The sequence below is a fragment of the Aplysia californica genome, unplaced genomic scaffold (assembly GCF_000002075.1).
Source record: "Aplysia californica isolate F4 #8 unplaced genomic scaffold, AplCal3.0 scaffold00129, whole genome shotgun sequence".
Lineage (NCBI taxonomy): Eukaryota > Metazoa > Mollusca > Gastropoda > Aplysiida > Aplysiidae > Aplysia > Aplysia californica.
The window spans coordinates 338,284-359,694 of record NW_004797399.1 but is presented as its reverse complement, the minus strand read 5'-3'; the positions used below and the strand labels follow the sequence as shown (position 1 = coordinate 359,694).

General features: G+C 38.4%; 1 protein-coding gene across 1 annotated transcript; it reads left to right on the top strand.

Annotated features, from left to right (window-relative positions):
- Positions 1–1,307: 1,307 nt before the first annotated feature.
- Positions 1,308–21,027, top strand: LOC101851862 (zinc finger CCCH domain-containing protein 11A; the record flags this gene model as incomplete). Its single annotated transcript, XM_005096445.3, is given in 19 exon segments — positions 1,308–3,685; positions 4,860–5,048; positions 5,540–5,662; positions 6,698–6,827; positions 7,884–7,976; positions 8,802–9,314; positions 9,762–9,851; positions 10,173–10,475; positions 11,085–11,144; positions 11,692–12,192; positions 12,636–12,737; positions 13,215–13,388; positions 14,218–14,343; positions 15,068–15,118; positions 15,919–16,074; positions 16,705–17,000; positions 17,779–18,013; positions 18,764–19,355; positions 20,260–21,027. Coding segments are annotated over 18 exon segments (3,744 nt in total). The 3' UTR covers positions 20,405–21,027.
- Between the last annotated feature and the right edge of the window lie 384 nt (positions 21,028–21,411).

The window sequence follows — 21,411 nt, the reverse complement described above, 5'->3', positions numbered from 1 at the left end:
GAGTTGATTGATGTCAAAAGATGGGTATCCGGATGTGACAAGTGAGGTTCAAAATCGACTTTATGAAATGGAAGTGGCTATTCTCACCAGGGGTGAGAATAGAAATACGATTGACCTCTCACCCCGGGTGAGACTTGCCACCTTAGCCTTAGGCTATTCTCACCCGGTTTGAAACAAGACCTGTTTTTCCTAATTTCGGAATACTTTCTATCGATGTGGATGATCAAATGGATAAAGGCAAAGAAAAGATTACGTTATAGCACAAAAGTAAGCTAATTTTATCGACTACAAAGATGCTATGGCTATTTCACTTTTCAAATTGAGCCGAACAAAGGGGGTCGCCATTTTGTTTTGCCCGGAAGTTCTCGCAAGATCTACTCCTCCCCTCTTCTCTCTCTCTGTCTCTTTCTGAATACTGTCTATCGGTGTGGACGATCAAATTGACCAAAACAAAGTTAAAAAATGATGTTAAAACACAAAAGTAAATTAATTTGGTTGTCTACAAAGATGCTACAGCTATTTAATTTGACTCGAGCCGAACTACGCGGGTCGCCATTTTGTTTTGCCCGGAAGTTCTCGTGCTACTCCTCTCTCTCTCTCTTTCTCTCTCTCTCTCTCCACTGCCCACAGACAAAATTGTACGCTTTTAGTAGGCTACAGTTGTAATGGAACGTTTGTTCACGGCACAGAATTCTACAATTTTTCTGTTATCACAGTGTAGAATTCTGTGGTTTAGGGTGAACGCAAAATTTGTTGGCCTAGATCTAGGCTATAACGGTGAACGCGCACCGGGTGAGAATAGCCAAAGGACTTGCCTGCACTATTCTCACCCCGGGTGAGAATAGAGGTGGCCTTATGAAATAATAGCTCTTCAACTCTGGTCTTGCAGAAAGGTGCTCTTTTGCTCGATGATGCATTTTTATATGGGTCATTCCACCTATATTGGGCTAAACGGTAACAACTGGGGCAAAATTTCAAGTCAGAGTACAAAGCTCAAAATTTTGACCAAAGGGGTAGTATCCTTCTCCCCTTTGATCTGTAGAGTAGCAAAGCTGTTCAATTTTTGGTTTTTGGGTTAAGCATGGTTTTTCTTCCCCCAATCATGTTGTTTAGAAATGTTACGGCACAAAATAAAAACATTACAAACTCACAAAGTAAGCATCAAAACCTGATTTCAATACTGTTTCTCATTTAAAAAAATGATGACAGAATACTGCTTGATAGATGCTGTGTATTGATACTTTTGTTAGAAATGTTAAGGGACAAAAGGTTAACGTTAAAAAAAAGAAAAGCTGTTTTGTGTGAAGGGTCTGCAAAAGCTGCAGGCAAAGTGTTTTTATTTGACAGAAAATAAAACAGCAGGGGAGGTATAATAATTATCCATGTATACATGGTGCCCCTTGTTTAAAGCATTGGCTGCCTGTAGAAGGCCGACGACTATTTTCTCTGTCTGTCCTGAAGTTGCTAGCAGACCACCATTTTTATTGTTCTAGCTAACCATAGCCGCAATGGTTTTGCTCTAGATCTAGTCTAGCCTACTGAAAATACGATTTAAAGAGACATCACAGAGTTTGCAAACAGATCTTGTTCCCTCCTGACATGTATCATAATCTAATCTAGATCTAGATCTAAAGAATTCTAGTCCAAGTCTAAAACTAAAATCTAGATCTAGTATTTGTGGGTAATGAGAAAAAAATTCCATACATTACCTGAAAGGAACACTTTCATCTCCTCCAAAGTCACCCTCTTCCACTTTTCTAAGTACTTGTTCTCTCCCACATCACTTGCGCTCTGCTTTTGAAAAGCATACTCGTTGGTTTGTGCGACGAAAGATCCAATCTGTTCATCGTCAATGAATGTCTTGAAGAAGTCAATTGGTTTCATGTCAACGTTAATGGTAGCCAGAAGTGTGGCTCCTGTGAATTCACTGACTGGGGGTTTTGAAACGTTGTTGGTGAACATTTTCCAACCGGACTCTACATCGGCGGGGTGGTCAGCATCATGAGACGGGGCAAAGTCTAGTACATTTAGTTACCCCCGGTTCGGCTCTTCCATCAGTACATCGTCGGCTGTAAATCCTTCAAATTCTTCATCATTTGAGTCTTCCTCAGGCATTAGATCAACAAAGAAACGCAAATCTTCCTCTGCTTCTGCCATGCTTGAAAGGTGGAGCCCTGACGAAAACGCACTGGTCAGTGAAAAAAAGGCATTGGTCAGAGGATTGAAAACGCGTGGTCAACGGTATATAAAAAGCGCTGTTCAGGACCGCACAAAAAACTTGTTTCTCGGTTTCTAACGCTAACGAATAGTCGCAATCAGGCCTTGAGCATGTGCGAGCACTGATGCAAATAGTCGCGAACAGAGCTCTAAGAGTTAAGATGAGTTGACACTGGTCCATCCTCTTGCTTGGTCTCGAAGCACCCAGGTGTAGAGTTGCATGCCTTAATAAAGAAGTAAAAATAACAAATTATTGGTAGCTATAACAAATTTTTTATCACAAATGCTCAATGTTGACCTCGCATCGAGTCAAATTGTGTCGCTCCGTCTTGCATCTCAACTTGGGGACAAGGCTGCTTGACAGGCTTGAAGGGTGGGAGACTAAGGTCAGCCGTTCCCTCTTTCAACTCCCCTGCACCGCTATCAGTTGTTTCAATTTTGAAACCGCAACTTTCACCTTCCTCGTCTTCCTCCGCTGGACTTGGCATATTCGTTGGAAATGAGTCGTCGTCTCTCCTGTCCTCATAAAGTTGACATCCAAAGGCTCATTTATCCGCTTTTTTGAAAATGGGATACTTTTTTCTCGAATTGGCTTCTTCTTCTCTGTTTTTGGCTTCTTCCCATTTATGGGTTTTGTTGTATCCGTTTTGATCAATATTCCTCAGATTTGCTTCTCTTTGTTATAGCTTTGTTTTTTCTTTTGGGGCTAATTTGGAGTTAGAGGTAAGATGAGAGTGGGAGCACAAAAATAAAATCTCTCTACAGACGTTCAAATTTCTTTTTTTTTTTTTTAAAGCTACAACTTTTCAGTGAAGACAGACGGTGAAAATATTTTGGATTAAAAAAAAATTAAGTTATCTTTATTGTAGCATGAGTTTTTGTAGTTCGTCTTTGCACTTGTGGTCTGTTTGGTATTGTCAGGAGTCTCTGTAATTTTTGTCCCCTAAAATTTGCTCTGTCTGCTCATTTTTTCTTAACCTGAAGCTGAAGTGTAAATCATGAATGATGTAGGGTTTCATATATTTAGTGAAGTACAGTAAAAAAACACCTCAACATAAAACAAACTCACAAGACATTTTGTGTAAATGCGAGATATGGAGAAATTGAAAATTGGTGGTAGCTTCAGGTGTAGGCTTTGTTGAAAGATGAAGACAAGTGATGTTGCTGGATTAGACTCCAGTTACAGTTAACGAGTATTAAATGTTACATATTTGAAGCTGCTTTTATGGAGTAAGTATCAATAGTAAGATTGTCCCCAGATGGTATTGTTAAAACGAAAAAGTAAGCAAGAAAGAATTACTGGGTCAGTACTTTGTTTTGTAAACCTAGAATTATTATTTGGGGACAAGTAGGCCTAGGTGGAAAAAAAGAGCTGTTAGGCTGTGTTGTATTTCTGATGTTGGACCATGATGGACCCAGTCCTGACGATTCAGCTGCAGAGATGACTCTTCATGAGTAATAGTGGCAGGTATGTTTACCCAGATGTGCTTTTGTGTTTGTTTTGGCGTTCATGTTTGTCTTTGATCAGATTGCGCGCTCATATGACCTTATGCAGTTGCGAGCGCCGTAAAACCCCGTACTAAACTAAACTAACTTTGATCAAATTCAAATGCAATGAAAAGTTTGGACTTCAAAAATTTTGTGATAGATTGACTGAAATTTCTAAGTGATATTGAAACTTCTTCGCTTGTTCAAATCTGTTCTCTTCATTTTTGTTAGGTACTATGGATTGATTAGTATTATTATATTATTGTCTGTTCACTGTCCTCTTTAAAATACAGTCGAACCTGCCTTAAGGGCTCTCTAGTTGTTGTCTGTCCAACGTGGGCATGGTCTGTAGTTTTTTCCTCGAGTCAGCCTCAAAACCTGCTCATTGTGATCCCCTGCAACAAAATTTTTCTGCCAAAGGTCTTCAGACTGAGCGTGTACGTGTATACAAAAAAGTTTTGTTAGATAACAGTCTGTGGAAACAAAATGGAAATATATTAAGATTTCAGATTTTGAATCATCTGAGAACTTTGTCAAGTCTAGTAAATGACCCTATCTCAGACCCAACCCATACATAATATCTACTTTACAGTAACTTGAGAATGACCATTACAGACAGGTTCAACTGTTTGCATTGCTCTATAACACATCTATTTTGCGAGTTACGGAAGAATCGGAACGACCGATTTAGTTTTTGAATGCTTATAATTTACTTTTAGAAGTTCAGCCAGGGGAATATAAAGGCATGGTCTCGCATTTTAAATAACTGAAATAAACATGATGTATTTCAATGACACTATTTGGGTGATTTATGAGGAGTAAGATAGACTCATGGCTGGGAGTTTGTTTTGTGTATGCCATACCCCAGATGTCAACACTTTTCCAGTGTATGCATCTATTCCCTTGTCTGTTCTGTTGAAGTTGTCTCAGAAGACTACTTTCCCATTGCCTTTGTGTCATGGTGAAGTACACATGGTTACGCACATGTCGGTAGCCTTGGTGGGGAAATAGAAGCTTTTATTGTGGCTTTTTGCACCAACGAAAAGCCCATCTCCCCAGCAGGGTTGTGGGTGTAGAGGTATGAAGCATGCTGGAAAGGAGTTGTAATGTTTTGAGATGTTTAATATAATACAGATTTTTCTTCTCTCTTTCAGAAAAATTGCCTCCTGTTGTTCCCTGTTGTGAACTTGTGATCCAGAACAAGAGTCTTTGCTGTTTTCTGTCTTCAAACTTCTTTCAATTTATGATTGCACCTCTCATTCGATAGCACAGTTTGACGGACAACCACCATGGCAACCCTTGGGGATGACTGCTATTTCTTCTTCACGTCGACCTGTGCTAAGGTCAGTATGGGTTGTGTGTACAGTGTTTTATTGTTGGGAAAATATCTCTTGGCAAGCAGGAATCCATATCATAACCTGACAATGTCATTTGGGAGGCTACTATGGAGTTAAAAACACCATTTTTCAGACAAGGTAATAAAAGGGGTTCACTCTGTTTACAAGGGCTTAGTTGCGTGTTTTGCATTTTTACAGTACAAGATACAAAATTATAATGCCTGAAGAAAGAAAAATTGCCTCTGGTTTTATCTCTTTTGAAAGTTGTGAAAGTCCTTTCCTCCTCCCTACCTACCCACCCACCCACACACACACACACACAGACACACCCACACCTACACCTACACACTTTATTTTCTTGTCAAAAGTTGTTTTTTATCTGTGGAAATATATGAAACAATGTCAGAACTGTTGTAAGAAGCATACAAGTAAGTTTAAATTTCTCGTCACTCAAATTTTAATAATAATACTAAGCAATTTTCATTTTGTCTCTATAGGGCAGTGCATGTCCATTCCGACATGTTGAAGCTGCAAAGTCTAACAGAATAATTTGTCAGCACTGGCAGATGGGAGGATGCTACAGACCTATGTGCAAATTCAGGCATTCAAGTTTTGAAGTTGTAAGTCATTCCATGTGATGTGAGTTGTTTGATAAGCGTATTGCTTGAAATTGTGTGTTCATGATAATTTGAATGTGTCAAATATTGTTAATGCACCTTTCGTGACCTTGTTGGCAGAGGATAATTCTTCCCATTTGTTACCACATATGGTAATGCACACAGGAGATTCCTTGTGCTCATAATTTATTTGTGGGTGATTGCCGTGTGCTCTGATGTGGTTTGCTCCTTCTTTCCTATCAAACATCTATCATCTTTCTCTCCCTTCTTTTTTTGTGTTTGTTACTCCCTTGTAACACCATAAATCTTCGGCACTTGTATGACTTTATTGTGTTGCAAGTGCCGTAAAACTCTTATGAAAAAACCCAAACGTCATTATTTGTTTGGAGCTGCTCACACATAGAGATTCTGTAATTGTAGTGATACCTCTTGAAAACCGACTGTGACATATTGTCCATGTGGCTTCCCTTGCAAAAATAATGTTTAGGGAGGGGGGGGGGGATTTGTGAGCCCTTTCAGATAATCTAACACTTGGATCAAATAATTTTAGTGCCCAGTTGAATGTAGGTCAGTTGATTTTAATAGTGTGAATTATGGCAAAGTGAACCTACACAGCTGAAAGGTGAAGAAGCTATAGAAAGTAGTGCTGATTGTTAGGACACTGATGCAAGTGCAATGGAGGGAGATGATAATGACATTGTTGAACGTTAGACATTGCTTCCTCAGCTAAACTGTACCTCCACACAAAGATACTCTGTGCCAGAGATTTTTACGCTGGTTTTCCTTAGAACGGAAAGTTTTGTTCGAAAGTTTTAATACTTATGTTTGCAGGGGGAAGTGCTCCTGGCAAATTTACTTGGAACAAAGTGTATTTAAGTGACTGGGCTAGAGAAACAAGACACCAAGAACAAAAAATTCATTTTATCATCAAGGCAAAATAATTGTCCTACTATGGAGGGATTCATGTTTAAATTTTGCATTAAACAAGGACAATTGTCCCTTTTTTACCTTTGCCTCTATGTGTTGTTGTTATTGTAGGTCCCAGTGGGGAAGACGGAAGTCGCATGCTTTTGGGAGAGTCAACCGAGTGGATGCACAAAAGCTAACTGTGGTTTCAAGCATGTCAAACCGAGACCGACCAGCGACATTGTCACTTCAACACAGCCAGGTGCGTTTTGTTCTTGTTCTGTTTTATTGTGCAGAGGAAAAAGTTCATGTGAGGCAACATGGTGAAATCAGGCGCTTTTCAAAATAATGAATTCAAAGAAAACACATTTTATGTCAATTTAAAAACATTTGCGCGTGGATTTTACTTAAATACATTGATTAAAGGCACAAAAAATGTAAATTTTCAGTTTCCAAGGACTCTGGGGCTAAGGAAGTTACCAAACTTTGGCGGCCATTTTCTCGCTAATTGTACCTCTGAAACCAGTCGACCATGACCTCCTTCAGTCGCAAATATTTCGACTTCTACTAAAAAGAGATGAATATTTTTTTCACCCAAAGGAGGGCAAATGAACAGGCTTTTAGATAATACCAATAACCCCATTTTCCCAAAAATTGACGAGCGCCTGATTCCACCATGTTGTGACACATTCTTGTTTGTTCACGAGTGCTGGAAGGGAAATTAGAGGTGACTGAAGTGTCTTGACTAGTATATCTGTTCGACTTTTACTGTTGGACCAACATGTTTCTTTCTACAGCTGTTATGACTTGTAACAACATTTTATGTAATGCTTGTTAAGACTCTTCATTCATTTCATACTTTAAAAAAAGTGGCTTTTACTGAATTAATCTTATGTGTATATAAAAGAGTGGTTGTATGATTATGTACATGAAAGGAATTGAAAGAGGGAGAAGCAAGCATGAGGTTCTCTGTTCTCCCATGTTTGGTAATTGTTGACGTAGGTGTGGATGGCCTTGGTTTGAGTGCTTGTTGGGGGGCACTTTGGAAGCTAGGGAGTTTTCGTGGAAATTGAACCTTGACCTATCTCTGAAATGCTCTTCTCTGTTGAAAAGACTAACACTTCTTTCATACAGAGATTAACATTTTTGAAACAGAAGGGATATTTTTATGATCGTTGTAGTTTCTTGTTTATGTTTCTAAGTGTTATGGAGTTATGCTGTTCATCTTTCTTTGTAAACGAAAATGTTGAGTACGCTGCAAGTATTCATCCTGAACTTATTTAACCGTAATGTTATTGTTCTTGTCTGTTTGTTTCAGCTACAGCTGCCGTCACTGCTCCAGTAGCTGAGGAGAGCTCTTCCGGCAAGTTCTCCGTCCCTCAGGTCCCCCCAGTCATCATTCAGCCAGCAGGTACTGGAAAGTTATGGCTCTTACTGTGTGTGTGTCGTCTAATTTCCATTATAGCTGTCTTTGTTTGAAATAATATGGCAGTGGGAAGTTTTTTCATTTTCTGAGTGGCTGGAGGGATTCAACTTTTTCTTTTTAAAAAAATTTCATCTGTTTTTTTGTCTTGTCTCTTTTATTTCTGCCTATTGTTTTTGTTGTTTCCACATCACAAATGTTCGGTGGTGTTGTTTCAATAACGTTTCAGGGAAGATTCTAAGTGAATCTATACAGTTATGAGCCAAATATATGGTATAATTTCAAAGTACATTCAAAGCTCTTTTAGTACATCTAGAAGAGTGGAGCCACTGGCTGTCACCTTTTGAGAAGGAGGCTAAAACGTTTCCTGCCCGTGTTGCTCTTTAAGTTCATCAAACATTTGTCACTTGTAGTTTTTCCCCTGTCAATATTATACATTTGTGCTCTGTTGTATACCTATTTGAAAGGCTATTGTTAATTACCATATCTACTAAATTTCGCTCACTTTTGTCTCCTCCCAGTATTGTGTCCCTAGATTATTATGATAGTATAAAGCATTCGATTTAAAAGACTGAAAATGAGATTTTTTATTTATTATGACTGGGAGGGACTAAAGCCCAATTAAGTGCATGAAGTGCTTATTAAAGATTGTGTCTAACATTTTTAGGCATCTTTTAAATTCTTGTTTCAATGAAAAATACTCCTGATTGACAGAGTTTAGTACTGGTCTGGAGTAGTTTGTTTATGTCACTAAAAATGACTCAATGTTTGATTCATACCGAGCTTATGAAAAGAAGCCTGTGTGTCTTTCAGAATCTGAAGAGAGTAATTCTTCACCAATCAAGCGACCCCCTAATGTGAGCAGCCGTGAAAATGGACAAACACAAGAATCTAAAGCTGACCTCAAAGATGTGCAAGCCAGTCTTAATAAAACAGAAGGGGTTAAAGAAGAGATTGGGGGTTTTGAGACAGATAAGACTGACAACTTGAATGTGAAATCTGAAAAAGTTAACAAAAGCCCAGCACCTTCTGCAGAAGGCAAACCAAAAGTGAAGAAAGTTAAGAAACTGAGTGCAGGTACTGTCAAAGGAAAGAAAGTGGTAGCGAAGAAAAAACCTGGTGCTGTTAAGAAAAAAGTGGGCACTGCAGGTACTGCTGTCAAAGGAAAGAAAATGCTAAAGCCGAAAGCTGGTGCTGAAAAGAAGGCTGGGACTAAAGTACCTCCTCGTCAGAATGTCAAAGATCGTTTGGGGTCAGCAACCACAAAGAACGTGGCCAAAGTTCAAGGGAATGCTGAAAAGGACCATGTTGAATCAAGTGCTGAAGGTTTGTAATTTGTAATTTTTGTTAATGTCAGTTTATTTATTTTTGTTTTAGTTAACTTTTCCACATTTTTGTTCGAGGTATAAAATCTTTAACATCTCTGCCTCCAGCTGTTTTTTTTTGTTTGTTTGTATCTGGAGCGTACGTTGTTGGCTGAAAATCAGTAAAATTTTACAGAGTTTATGTTGGAAGGTTCTGTTATTCCAGTGAAGTATGGGTCCTATGTCTTGCAGTGATGTTTGCAGGATTTTAATGCTTGCTTAATATGAAGTGATATGTCTTAAAATAACATTTGAGATCAAGTCTTTTGTTCTTTGTGTTCATTTTCACTGGGACCATGTTGTCTAAGGTTGTGCTTCTGATGTTGTTTCTTAATCTGCATACCTACACTCATGTTCATTAGTTCAGAAAGTAGAAAGCATACACATTCGTGATTCTTCTCCTTTACAGATTCTGATGATTCAATTGAAAACATCAAAGTCATGTCAATGGAAGAGATTTTTCGGCAAAAAGCCCTGGAGTCCATGATGAAAAAGAGGGGTATGTTTTCACCTGTTATATGTGTATTCATTTAATATTTGACAAAAAATACACATTTTTTTCAGGAGTTCAGACATGTTTTGTTGAAACTGAATGATTATAAATACTGTCCAATATAGATTTGCGAGTTATATTACTAGTTTCATAATTACAGGTCAACAAATTATTGCGTCAGCTTCCATTTTTTGTTCAAAGCTTTGATGATTTAGATTATTTCAGGAGGATGGATTAGTGTGAAAAAGTGTTACTGGAAACAAGTTTTGATTTTTAGTTGTGTTGCATTGACACAATCTCAAAGAGGTATTGTTTCTTCACATACAGCTGCTGCTGGGAAGGAACCTTTACCCACAGAAAAATCTAAAGTGTCAACTCCAAAGTCTGGAAATGTGAAGACATTAACTACAAGAGGACTTCAGAAACAAGGGCTTGGTACGAAGCAAGTGCGACCTGTTACTAAAACGGTGAAGGTAGTGAGAAAGTCTGTCCCAGCTTTGAAAAGGAAAGAGCCTGAAGATGAAGAATCAGAAGACGAGGATGAATCGTCATCCTCCTCGTCAGAATCTTCCGACTCCTCTTCATCGGACACTAGCGAGGAGGAAGACTCGGAGGACTCAAACGACTTTGGTAAGGAACTTTGCGCTAATTTTGAGTAGATGGCAGGGGTTTTAGGGCTTTGTATCCGGCAGATTTTTCTCTCCGTAATTGCTGTCTTTCTGTTTGCTTTGTCCTTTGCTCCAAACACAAAGTGTTCATACGTTTCTCTTTAATGACATCCAATTGCTTCAGTTTTTTCAGTATTTATTTTGGGTTTTATAATATGAAGAGCTGTGTCGCTGGTAATTTTTATCCATCGTAATGTTTTTCTTTTCTTACTTGTCTAAGGAGTGCAGACTGCCTAGTATTCTGATAAAATCAGCAGGTAGCAATATGTGTGCAGCTTATCTTAAATTGTGTGAAAATACACATTTATATTTGCACTTCTTTTTGCGTGTTTGCTAAAAACACATTTACTTCCCACTTCTGGTTTGTGATGTAATCTTAATCTAAAGGGGTTTTGGAGACCCTGACTGATTTTTTTTTTTCAGGACTAAGAAGACTTGAATTTTTGTTCATCGAGTGGTTGGCAGGTGTTAGAGTGAATAGAGTGTTTTGATAGGTTGCCATTTTGTGTTATATATTGTTAAAAGATTTCCTGTGTTTCCCTCTAACATTTTGATCTCTTCTGGTCTGCAGAGCCTGATGTGCGCAGAGTTGTGGTTGATGTAGACTCCGAGAAAGCTGCAAGGAGAAGAGGTAGTTATATACTTTGTGTTCTGAGCGAAACCTAATCTAGGTTATTGATTGAAATATATTTGACAACTCAGAGTCAGACTTTGTCGTATGTCACTTTTCAAAATGGCGTATTGCGGAGTCTTACAGTAAGCATTTGTATTTGTTACTCGCTTCTTTTTCTTGTCTCTGTGTCTGCATGTCTCTGTCTCCATTGCTCCATGCTCCCAGTTTCTTTTGCTCTCTCTCAAGATTATTGAATAATCTTTGCACTCTCTGTGCTTTCTTTTGTGAAAAATATTTTGTTAAAGTTTGTCGTAGGTTCCATTAAAAAGAAATTGTCATTCACTCTTGGGTCGTTACTTTGATGTACTAATATATATATTGAAAACATAGTTGGAAGAGGCATTACACATAGCAATTTCTTCTCATATTTTGAATACCATGTGGAAGTCTCAATGCTAACAGAAATTTACAGTCATGGTGTTTCCTCTTGTTCTTTGATGTTTGACTGTACACAAATGATGGGTACATTAAAGGTAACGTATGTATTTGATCTTCCTTGTTTCAGCAAAAGCAAGTCTTCTGGCTAAGAAAAAACTTCAAGCTCAAATGGCGGAGAGTGCTATTCACAGAAGTGTGACTGGGAGAGTAGGTAAAACAGGCAAGAAAGTGAAATCTCAGAACCGCCTCTTCTCTGGAGCGCTGGAGTCTCTGGGGAAGAAAGCATTGAAGGAAAGCAAGAAGCGAGTGATCAATATGGACTATGATTCAGATGGCATCGTACCTGGTGCTCACAAACGTCTGAGCATTCGAGACCGGCTGGGAAAGTCCACAGCAGACATGGCCACCTCTGGGGTGTTGGCTCGAGCGTCGCGGCTGGTGGAAGCCCACGACGCGGGCGTGCACTCGGCCGGTGAAGGTTCTCCCAGGAAGACGGTGTTGAAAACCGCTCCGGAGCAGGCCATGGAGTCGGAAGATGAGTCTGATCCTTTGTCGGATGTGAAGGTGAAGACTCTGGAAGAGATTCGTCGTGAGAAGATAAGAAAGATGGCTGCGGAAGAAGGCCCCGGTAGGTTTGCTAAGTCTGTCAATATACATCCCCCCCCCGACTTCTGCATTTCCATTCAGTTTTTTGTTTTTGCACTCATTTGGATATTTTTTTGGAGAACAAAGAAGTACTAGAAAAAAAGTGTGTGATAGAGAGAAATTTATCTGTGTCATCTATAGATCTAGTTATCTGAATTTTTGTCTCAGCAGATCAACTCTTTCAGAAATATTATTACTTGTCCCCATCTCTCTTTGCTGAGCTGATCTAGCCATGTGACTAAAAATTTCAACATCTTACATTTTGTGATGGTCATAAGTTGCATGTGATTAGCTGAACTTTTATTCTTGATTTGGTGGTGTTTTACAAATCGTTCATGGCAGGTTGTGTTAGTTACACAGGCCAGCTCTGGGCAAAACTATACCTTGCAAGAACAAAATGCCATTAATTTCTATGTTACTCCTCAGGTTCCTTGAACTTGTCTCCTGTAAGAAAAAGACTTGACATGTCGACCTTTGACAAGGATGAGGAACCCAGTGAAAGAGGAAGACAAGTGATGATTGTTACAGGTTTGTCGCTGTTTTGTTGATGATTCTTGGTCGGAAATGGTGTGGGAGCCTCCCTTCATTGTGAAACATTGTGTCCATAATGTTGTGCTTTTTATAAATCTCTGGTATTAAAGGGAAGTGGTATCCTCAAAATTGTAATAATGTCATGGCAAGCTTTTCTTACTGTCCAATAAAGTACTCAATCTTCTGATAGTCCAAACAAAAATTTACATTCCTTAAAATGATTCATTTTATTCTGCTTTTTGGTAGTTATCAACAAGGTTAGTTGCTTTTCATCTCTTGCAGATTTTGTGTAAAAGTTGATTTTAACAGGGGAAAAAAGGAAAGAAAAATTACATGACTTTGATTTGTGATATTGCAGATTTTATTCTGGTGATATCTAAGGGAAATTGAGAGAAAAGTCGTGCGATGTGGTTCAATGTGTTTTTTGTCTTCTAGTTAAGTTTTTTAAATTGAAGTTCACTGCTGTTTTGACAGAACCAGACACCAAAATGGAAATTGAGACTGCAGTCAAATCTTCTGAAGACCAAAAGAAGCAAAAGCGGAGACCTTGGAAGTCTCAGAAGCGCAACCTTGTGGAAGATGGAGGAGATGAGCGTAAAACTGTTATAAAAGGGCCTGAATTTTCTGTGGAATTGGACTCGAACTTGTGTACGTGTTTGTACATGTTAGGTTGTTCGTTGATGCTATCTTGTTATTGTTATTTTTCTGTGCCCGTTATCTGCCCTTGTAGATTGTCCCAAAATCTATATATTCATAGTCATAGTGAAGCTTGTTTGAGGACTGCATAATTTAAAGTAATGGTTTTTTTTTTTTTTGGTAAGTGTTTTACGGCGCTTGCAACTGCATAAGGTCATTTGAGCGCCCCGTTTTAAGTATTACTTTGAGAACATCTATTTTGCTATTTTTTTGGGGTAATGTTTGATGGAAGCGTAGAGAAATTAGTGATTATGGCTTTCCAGCAGAATATAACTGAGATTGAAAGTAAATGTCTTTCTTTTGTTAAGTTCAGAAACATTTTTTTTGAAGATGGTACTCTTTGTGCCTGTGACGATCCAGGAAAACTTGAATGTGTTGTTTGTATTGCTGTGTGTGTAGCAATGACAAATTGCTAGTACATATAGTGCATTTCCACTTGGAAAGAGAGCTCACTGAGAATTGCAATAATACAAACTGCTTGTCATTCTATTTCTGTGCAGTAGAGGAAACAGAAATAAACATTAATGTAGGAGTAATGAACAGAGAGGATACTTGTGATGGTCTTGCCAAGATGTTTCATAATATCTTATTTTATCATTGTGTTATGCTCCAAGTCATTCAAAGTATTGAGGGGCAGAAGCTGCCTTTTACAATCTCTGATTTTTCTCAGCCCCGCAGCTAAAAATTTGTCCAGGTAGTTTGCAACGACAAGAAGTATTCCTAATGCACGTACTCAGAAATATGAAATGATATATTTACTCATGTTTTTTCTTGGATCTAGTTGGCAAGCAGAGAGAGGTTGAGACAGACGAGTCACCTCTTGACAATTTGTCCCCTTTTGCACAGCTGAGAAGAAAAGCATTGCAAAAGAAGTTAGAGAGTAGAAAGCAAAGACTGGGCCCAGTCGGTAAGTCTTGAATTTGTTGAAATGATGTGCCACTAGTTTTATTATGGTATTTAAAAAAAATTTAAGGTGTATTTGCTTGTCTGTTTGATTGAGGGAACATGCTGAAGTTAATCTATATATTTTTTTGTGGAAGTTCCAAATTGAAAGTGACTAACAAACAGAAGACGCTTTTTGTGGAGACAAGTTGCCAGTTTTGTGTCTTTCTGATGTGTGTTTTAGATCTCATGTGGCAGGTCTCAAATTGTTTCTGTCTTTAGTCCAGTTAGTAATGAGGTTTTGTTTAATTGTTCTGTCTTAGACCAAGAAATATTACATTTTTAAATGAAAGTTGTTATAGATTGAAAATATATGTTTACACCAAATTTTTAAAATTTTAACGTTTTAAGATCTAATGACACGTACCCAGCTGTACAGTGAACTGCGAATAAAACTAACTTGTGTTTGGCGCGCTCATATGACCTAATGCAGTTGCGAGCGCCGTAACACCCCGTACTAAACTAAACTAAAGACCAAGAAGTGAAATGGGTAGGGTGTGTCTAATTTGTTGTGTTTTTCGGTAGAGTGGACAGCAGTTCTGGACTAATAAGAATAAGATTTATGGGGTGAGACTAATAATGGTGTCTGTCAAAATCTCCTTTGCTTCATTCCTGGAAAGAACTGTCCCTGAAGTATTGTTTTATAATGAATCATGATCTTTTCTATTTATCATTATTTCTCCTCACAGTTGTCTGTCAAGAAAGTGACAGCCTGGCAGCTGACCAAGACGTTCAAACGTGTACGTATTTCTGATGTACTCAGAGTTGATCATTTTCAAATGTCAAGTGCATCTCCGAGGAGTGTTGAGTGATGTTATGACAAAGTTGTTGTGTGCCCATCTAAAAACTCACGGTTTGGTTGGGGGGATCAGGGGATTGATAGATTTTCAGACGTTTGTTGGAGCATTCCACTGGCAGGCGTATGTTGTTTCTGTCTTTCCTGCTTACTCCTTGTTCTAGATAGCAGTGATTGTGTCCTTGTATGCTTCTCTTTATGCCTTTCCATGCTACATGAATCCTCAGCTCCTTTGACTGTATTTCTTTTTTTAAATTTACATAATTGTACAACTGATACATGAAATCTAGGTGTATGTCCTGAGGTACTATTAATTAAATTATTTTCTGTCGTGATGAATATAATGATAACTTTTGAAAATGGAAAATGGTGGTTTTTGAGACAGTTAATTCTTTTGAAAGACCTTGAATATATTGCTTTTACTTTTAAAAAAAGAAGAGAAAAGATGCTGAGGTAGACCAAGAACGACTTACCTGGGCAACTTGAACAGATGATTGACTAGGACAGACCAGGACAGTGTAGGTTAAAAAAAAAATATGAGTGTAAAAAACCCATCACATTGAAATGTCTGAGAAGAACTCACCGTGGTGCATTTGAGGAAAAAGGTGATTAACTTTGTGGGGTCTGGAATATACACCTGTTTTTTGTTTTTATTTAAATCATTTTTTGCATCCTGGCCATTGTATGCATGTGGGAAAGAGTAAGTTTGGGTGTTACATTTGTCTTTTATTTATTTTTGTCCAGCTCAATTTGAAGCTGGAGAGGCCCAGGATGGTCTTGATGATGGTGATGATGAAGGAAAGAAGTCGTCCAAGTCTCGTAAACATAAGCACAAACACAAACACAAGAAGTCAAAAGGGGAGCGGCAAATTTACATGCCACCAGCATTGAAAAAATCAGGTAAGTCTAGATGAGTAAATAATTAAAATACAGCTTATTTGTTTGTACTTTTGAAGAAATTTATCTATAGTTGCCATATGAAAGGTTTCCAAGTAAAGAAACTCATGTCATTCACACCAAGGAAATGGCAAATCAGTATACTGTAGCACAGTGCTTGCCAATCTGGGCAATATCACCAACTAGGGGGTGATTTGGTAATTTTGATGGGTGACAGGCAAGTTAGTTACAAGTGTTATTTATTCCCTTGCTTAGAAATATGAAAATTGTAGCCTTTAGAAGGTTGAAAAAGTGGACACTGGCTGTAAAAAAGGTTGACAAGCACTGTTCTAGCGGATTTCTTTTTTGAATGAGGGTTAATGCCTTTTATCAGAGCTACGAGAAGACTTAAAATGTATGGCTGAAGCTGTTTTTCATGAAATGGCTACGGATTCTGAAAGTGAGGCAGGCACACCATTCAAATGAAAGAGATGTGGGAACAAGACGTATTGAAACTTTGCCTGTGTTATCTTTTCCTGACACTAAATGACTGATGTTATTGCAATGGGCTTCTCTCTAATTCTAATGAAGTACAGTGTGTTGCTTGATTTCTCTGTAAGCACTTCTCAGCAAACTAAACTTTTAATGTTGCAGTTGCTTTGGTGAAGCCCACGCAAGCCTTGTCTCATGTGACAGAAACTGTGGAAGTCCCGGAGGTAGAGGACTCGGCTGCGGCTGTGCGTGAGGGCAGGAGGAAGAGGGGACCTCATCCCATGGCCGCAGCGTGGTCTGCTGGGCTTTCTCTGTCCTCGAAAGGCGGCATGGTCAAACGTCCAGAGATGGCGGCTGCTTCTGGTGCTGGTATGGAAAGGAAAATTTTTGCTGAGCCCACAGTGTCTGTTTCTGCCAGAAGCAGGTTGGGAAACGTCAGCACTGAGCCAGCTGCTCCGGTACGTCTATTTAAAATTTGAGCAAATATGTACCAAGTTTTTGGTGCTCATGAATTGTGTTTTGTATTGTTTTTACTGAATAGTGAATAACATTTCCATAGATCTACTAGAGGCGTTGAGTAATAAACCATGCTTTCAAACTACGTATTTCAAAAGGAGGAGGGTTGTACGGCAAAGTACACCGAGATCTGCAACAATCAGCGTAGAAAAATTTATACTTGTCTCTGAAAAATAGTGGTTTTGGAATGCTGTACAATAAAGCGGTGATTCTGCTTTTACTGTTAGTTTGTTGTCAGCAAAGTGAATGCTTGCTCACAGATTTCTTCATCTTTCCCTCTTTTAACCATTTTTCTGGTTTTTAACAGTCTGACATCTGGAAAAGTTAAGTTCCATTGTGCTGTTATGGCTGAAACAATAATGTAATAAAATATTTGGCTGCTTTCATTACATAATGGGAAATGTCTTATTTTTAAATTTGGTTTGTGATTTTCATATTACTTTTTTCTTTTCTCCAACCATGTTCTCCTTGTTTTGGCTAAACATTGTAACTGAATAATCACTCATAGGCCGTAAAGTAGAGAGTTTTTATCCACAGGGAGAAACCTCCCAACAACAAAAGGTGGTATTTTAAGAATACCCGATAACTCTTACTTAAAACATGTGAAAAAGAAAAATGTCCTTATATAGCGTTCGAATTGAGATTTGAATTTTAGGACATAGTAGCAGGGTACAATATTGCTTATTTTTAACTTGATGTCTCTTGTTTTTCCCTTTTCAGGCCTCTACTTCTGAATCCTCGGAGGTTTCCATCAAGTCATTTTCTGAAATCATGGCAGAGAAACGTCGGAGGAGGTTGGAGATGCAGGCACAGAAAGCAGCCTCTAGTACCCCTGGTTCTGCCCTCTCTTCCTCGGGCGCCCCTGTGAAGGTGCAAAGTACAGCAGGTGTCAAACCATTCAACTCTAGTCCTCTGAAATCTCGAGTACCCATAAGCCCCATTGTTTTTGAAAAAGGTATGACATATTTTTCCTTATATATATGTAAAGTTGTGTCCACTTACAAAAAGCTCTTGAGATAGAATTGTATTTTGTGTTCACAGTGCTTTCAATAGTGACATATTAGAAAAAACAAAACAAACTTCCCTTGAAATGGAAATGAAGGATGCACCGTTGGTTTTTTACTAGTTTGTTTTTAAAAGTTGCCAAAGTTGTGTGTTTGGCTGTTATTTTAGCAACGCATTTTCCTTTGCTGTTTTATATTAATATGGTTCGTAGGAGCTTGTTTCTGTCCTTTATTCTTTTGATATTTTTTCATTGTATTAGCCTTGTATTGATTTCAGTTCTGACTTTTTTCCTGTAAATGTGAATCCTTCAGAGATGATAAATGATGTTACAAATGTTTATTTATAAAAGTCACCACAGATTTCTCGGCAGCTGATTAGAACTCATACTCTGAAGAAAAAAAAACAACTCTTGAAACTTGGTTGGAATGAAAAAAAGAAATAAAGTAATAATAAAAAAGAATGAAAAAGGAAATCAATAATGATTTTTTTTTACAACAAATAACGAACTGAAAAGTAAAAGTTATGAGGTGAAAAACTCAAATCTTGACAGAGAAAAAATAAGCTTTCAGATTGTGGTCTGTGTCTTCGTCTTTTTTTCCCTCTCCTATTCCTGCCAAAGCTAGCTGTAGTTTTTGAAGCGTGAAATACTTTGATTGAAAAGAAAGGCAGTTCATTATCTGTTTTTTCTCTGTATTCACAGATCCTGTATCAAGGGTCAAGTCACAACCCATGCCCACAGCAGTCTCCAGCCTCAAGCCCACTGTTCCCGAACCGCCACATGGGAGCTCAGCTGTGACTGTTAAAAACAGAGCAGCCTCTGCGAGCACCAGTGTTGTCCCTCCCACACAGAAAGTCTTGCCCAACACTGGCAATAAGACACTAGTCCAAGGTGGATTTACTCCAAAAAAGAAACTTTTCAAGAAGAGAGTGTCCGTCGAGAGGCCAGAAGAAGATGCCGCTATCTTGGACTTACACGACAACTCTTTATCGTTATCATTGGATTTATCCGACAGTTCTTCACCCATTCCTTTCAAATCACCGAAAGTGTTATCTGTGAACTCTAACCCCGTGGTGGGCAGTGATAATAACCGTAGAACCTTGGCCAGTGCCGTCGACGCTGCCCCCTCGTTCTCAGTCCCCGCAGCTGTGCCTCAGAACAAGAGACCAATCCAGCCAGCCGCCCCCCTCCCTGCTCAGGGCGACGTGAGCCTCACCCTGTCCGCTGCCACAGCTCCTGTTGTGTCGAGTTCATCTGCTGTGAAACACAAGTCTCCAGCTGCTGTTGAACCAGAGTAAGTGCCGGAGACTTGTCCAAATATTATTTTTTTCCTTTTTCTTTCTTTCTTTCTTTTTTTTTTAGCACACTTTTAGGTTTATTTGCCACTGTGGTGCTATAGATTTACATTTGATCGGCCACATGGAAGGTCAAGGTACAAATCCAAAATGGATCTGAATTGTTTTTTCCTTTCTGTCCTATAATATTGCCTATCACTGCAGCATCTTGATAAGAGACCACTTGTTCTGCCCTTGAAATAAACCTTGAGGGTGGAACCATCACACAAGTAATGCTCGATAATCTGTTCCAGATATCTACTGGGGCTTAGCGGTTACCTCTCCCTACTTCTTTTATTGTGGTTTTTCTATGTTGACTGGTTGAAGTGTCTAACCTGTTTTATTCCTTTAGGTTCAGAAGTCGTCAAATGTACTTTTGTGGCTGAGCTTTGTCTTTATTCCTTAGACTTTAAATGAGAAGGATGGTTAATGAAAAGCTAAGTGTTTTGGTGGGGGCAGGTGTACATCAAGTCTCGGTAATTTCTCAAAGTTTTTCTGTGGTTAAAAATGGCTTTGTGTGTGGGGTTTTTTTTTGGTGTTGTTCTTCAATAGATATTGTTTGTCCCTCATCAAGGTATTCAGATTGATTGATGTATGTCTGTATTTTTGTACTCTTACTCTAAGACATGAAATATACATCGTCTGCTGAAATCAGGTCTTGTAATGTTTATAGTAATATCACAAAAATATTGGCTCAAAGTCAAATTTTGTCTATGAAGATATTTCTTTAAAGTAAGAAATAATTGGCTGACTAGATTTTAGTTCCTTCTTTTTTCCCCCATACTTTCGTTTTAGTTAAAATTTTTCTGAAATTGCTTGTCTATTTCTAACTCAATTGGAACATTTTTGATCTTATCATTTCAGGATAGTGAAGAAAAAATCTCGGCTGTCTCTCGATGATGAGTTTGCCTTGTTAGACGGTGGAGATTTTGCTCAAGAGGAGAATGCTGCGGCTGTGGATGAGGATATTGATGATCTCTTACAAGACATTGATGACTTATTGGCGTAGTGTCCTTCAAGAAATGTTGTTTACAGATGTTATGGGGAAGTGGCATTTTCAAGTGTGATTTAAAAAAAAAATAATTTTGAGTGTGAACCTGATCAGTGACCCAAGTATAGTATCAAAGCACATTAATTTTTTTATTTTTTTTTGGTGCTTTTAGTGATCAGACACCATATTGTTTAATCTATCATCTATAGCTCCATCCGTTTTCTCCACCATCAGACTTTACTTGATGATATATATTCAGTTGTTATTTTTCTGAAAGATCTCAAAGTGGTTGAATGAATGGAATAATATTTTTTCAACTTGAATTTGTAGTGGACATCCTTTCCTGCCGACTAAGATACACTTGGTTTCATGTAAAGTGCTTGGGGGGATGGGGGGAAGTGATCATTTGCATGTACAGGTCTTAGACGAGTTCGACTGTACTTTGAATTCTTAGTGGGTCAGAAGAGGGTCGTCAGAATTCACCCAGTTGGACTGAAAAGTTTCACCCTTCACTATCTGGTACGTCTATAGTAATGCATATACCGGCGAACATGTGAGAAATTTTGCTGTTAACTTATTTCTCTTATTTTCCCCACTACTTCCACCTTATATTTGATTTTGTAAATAAAAAAAAAAAAAAATCTCTTTAGCCACGGTAATGAGTATTCAAAAAAGGAGATACCCATTTGAAGTTTTTATTCTTTTTGATAAAGTAAGATTAGTACGCCATCCTATGGGAAAATAGATTTATAGATAAACTTGGGAGATCTCTGCATGGGACACATGCTTCTAGTAACAGCCGTGTTTGGGGGTTTGGAAAAAAAGGGGATTGATTGGTAAAATACCCCCTGTGATAGTATAGTAAGGGCATATAGGGTTATGCAGTGGCCCGTTAGGATTTGATCTGGGCTTACCCTCTGTCCAAAAGTCATGTGTGCACTGTGAGCCATTTGTGCATACATAAAAAAAAAATGATGTGGATATAATGTTTCACTTTCACTATGTTTTTCATTATGTAATGTTTG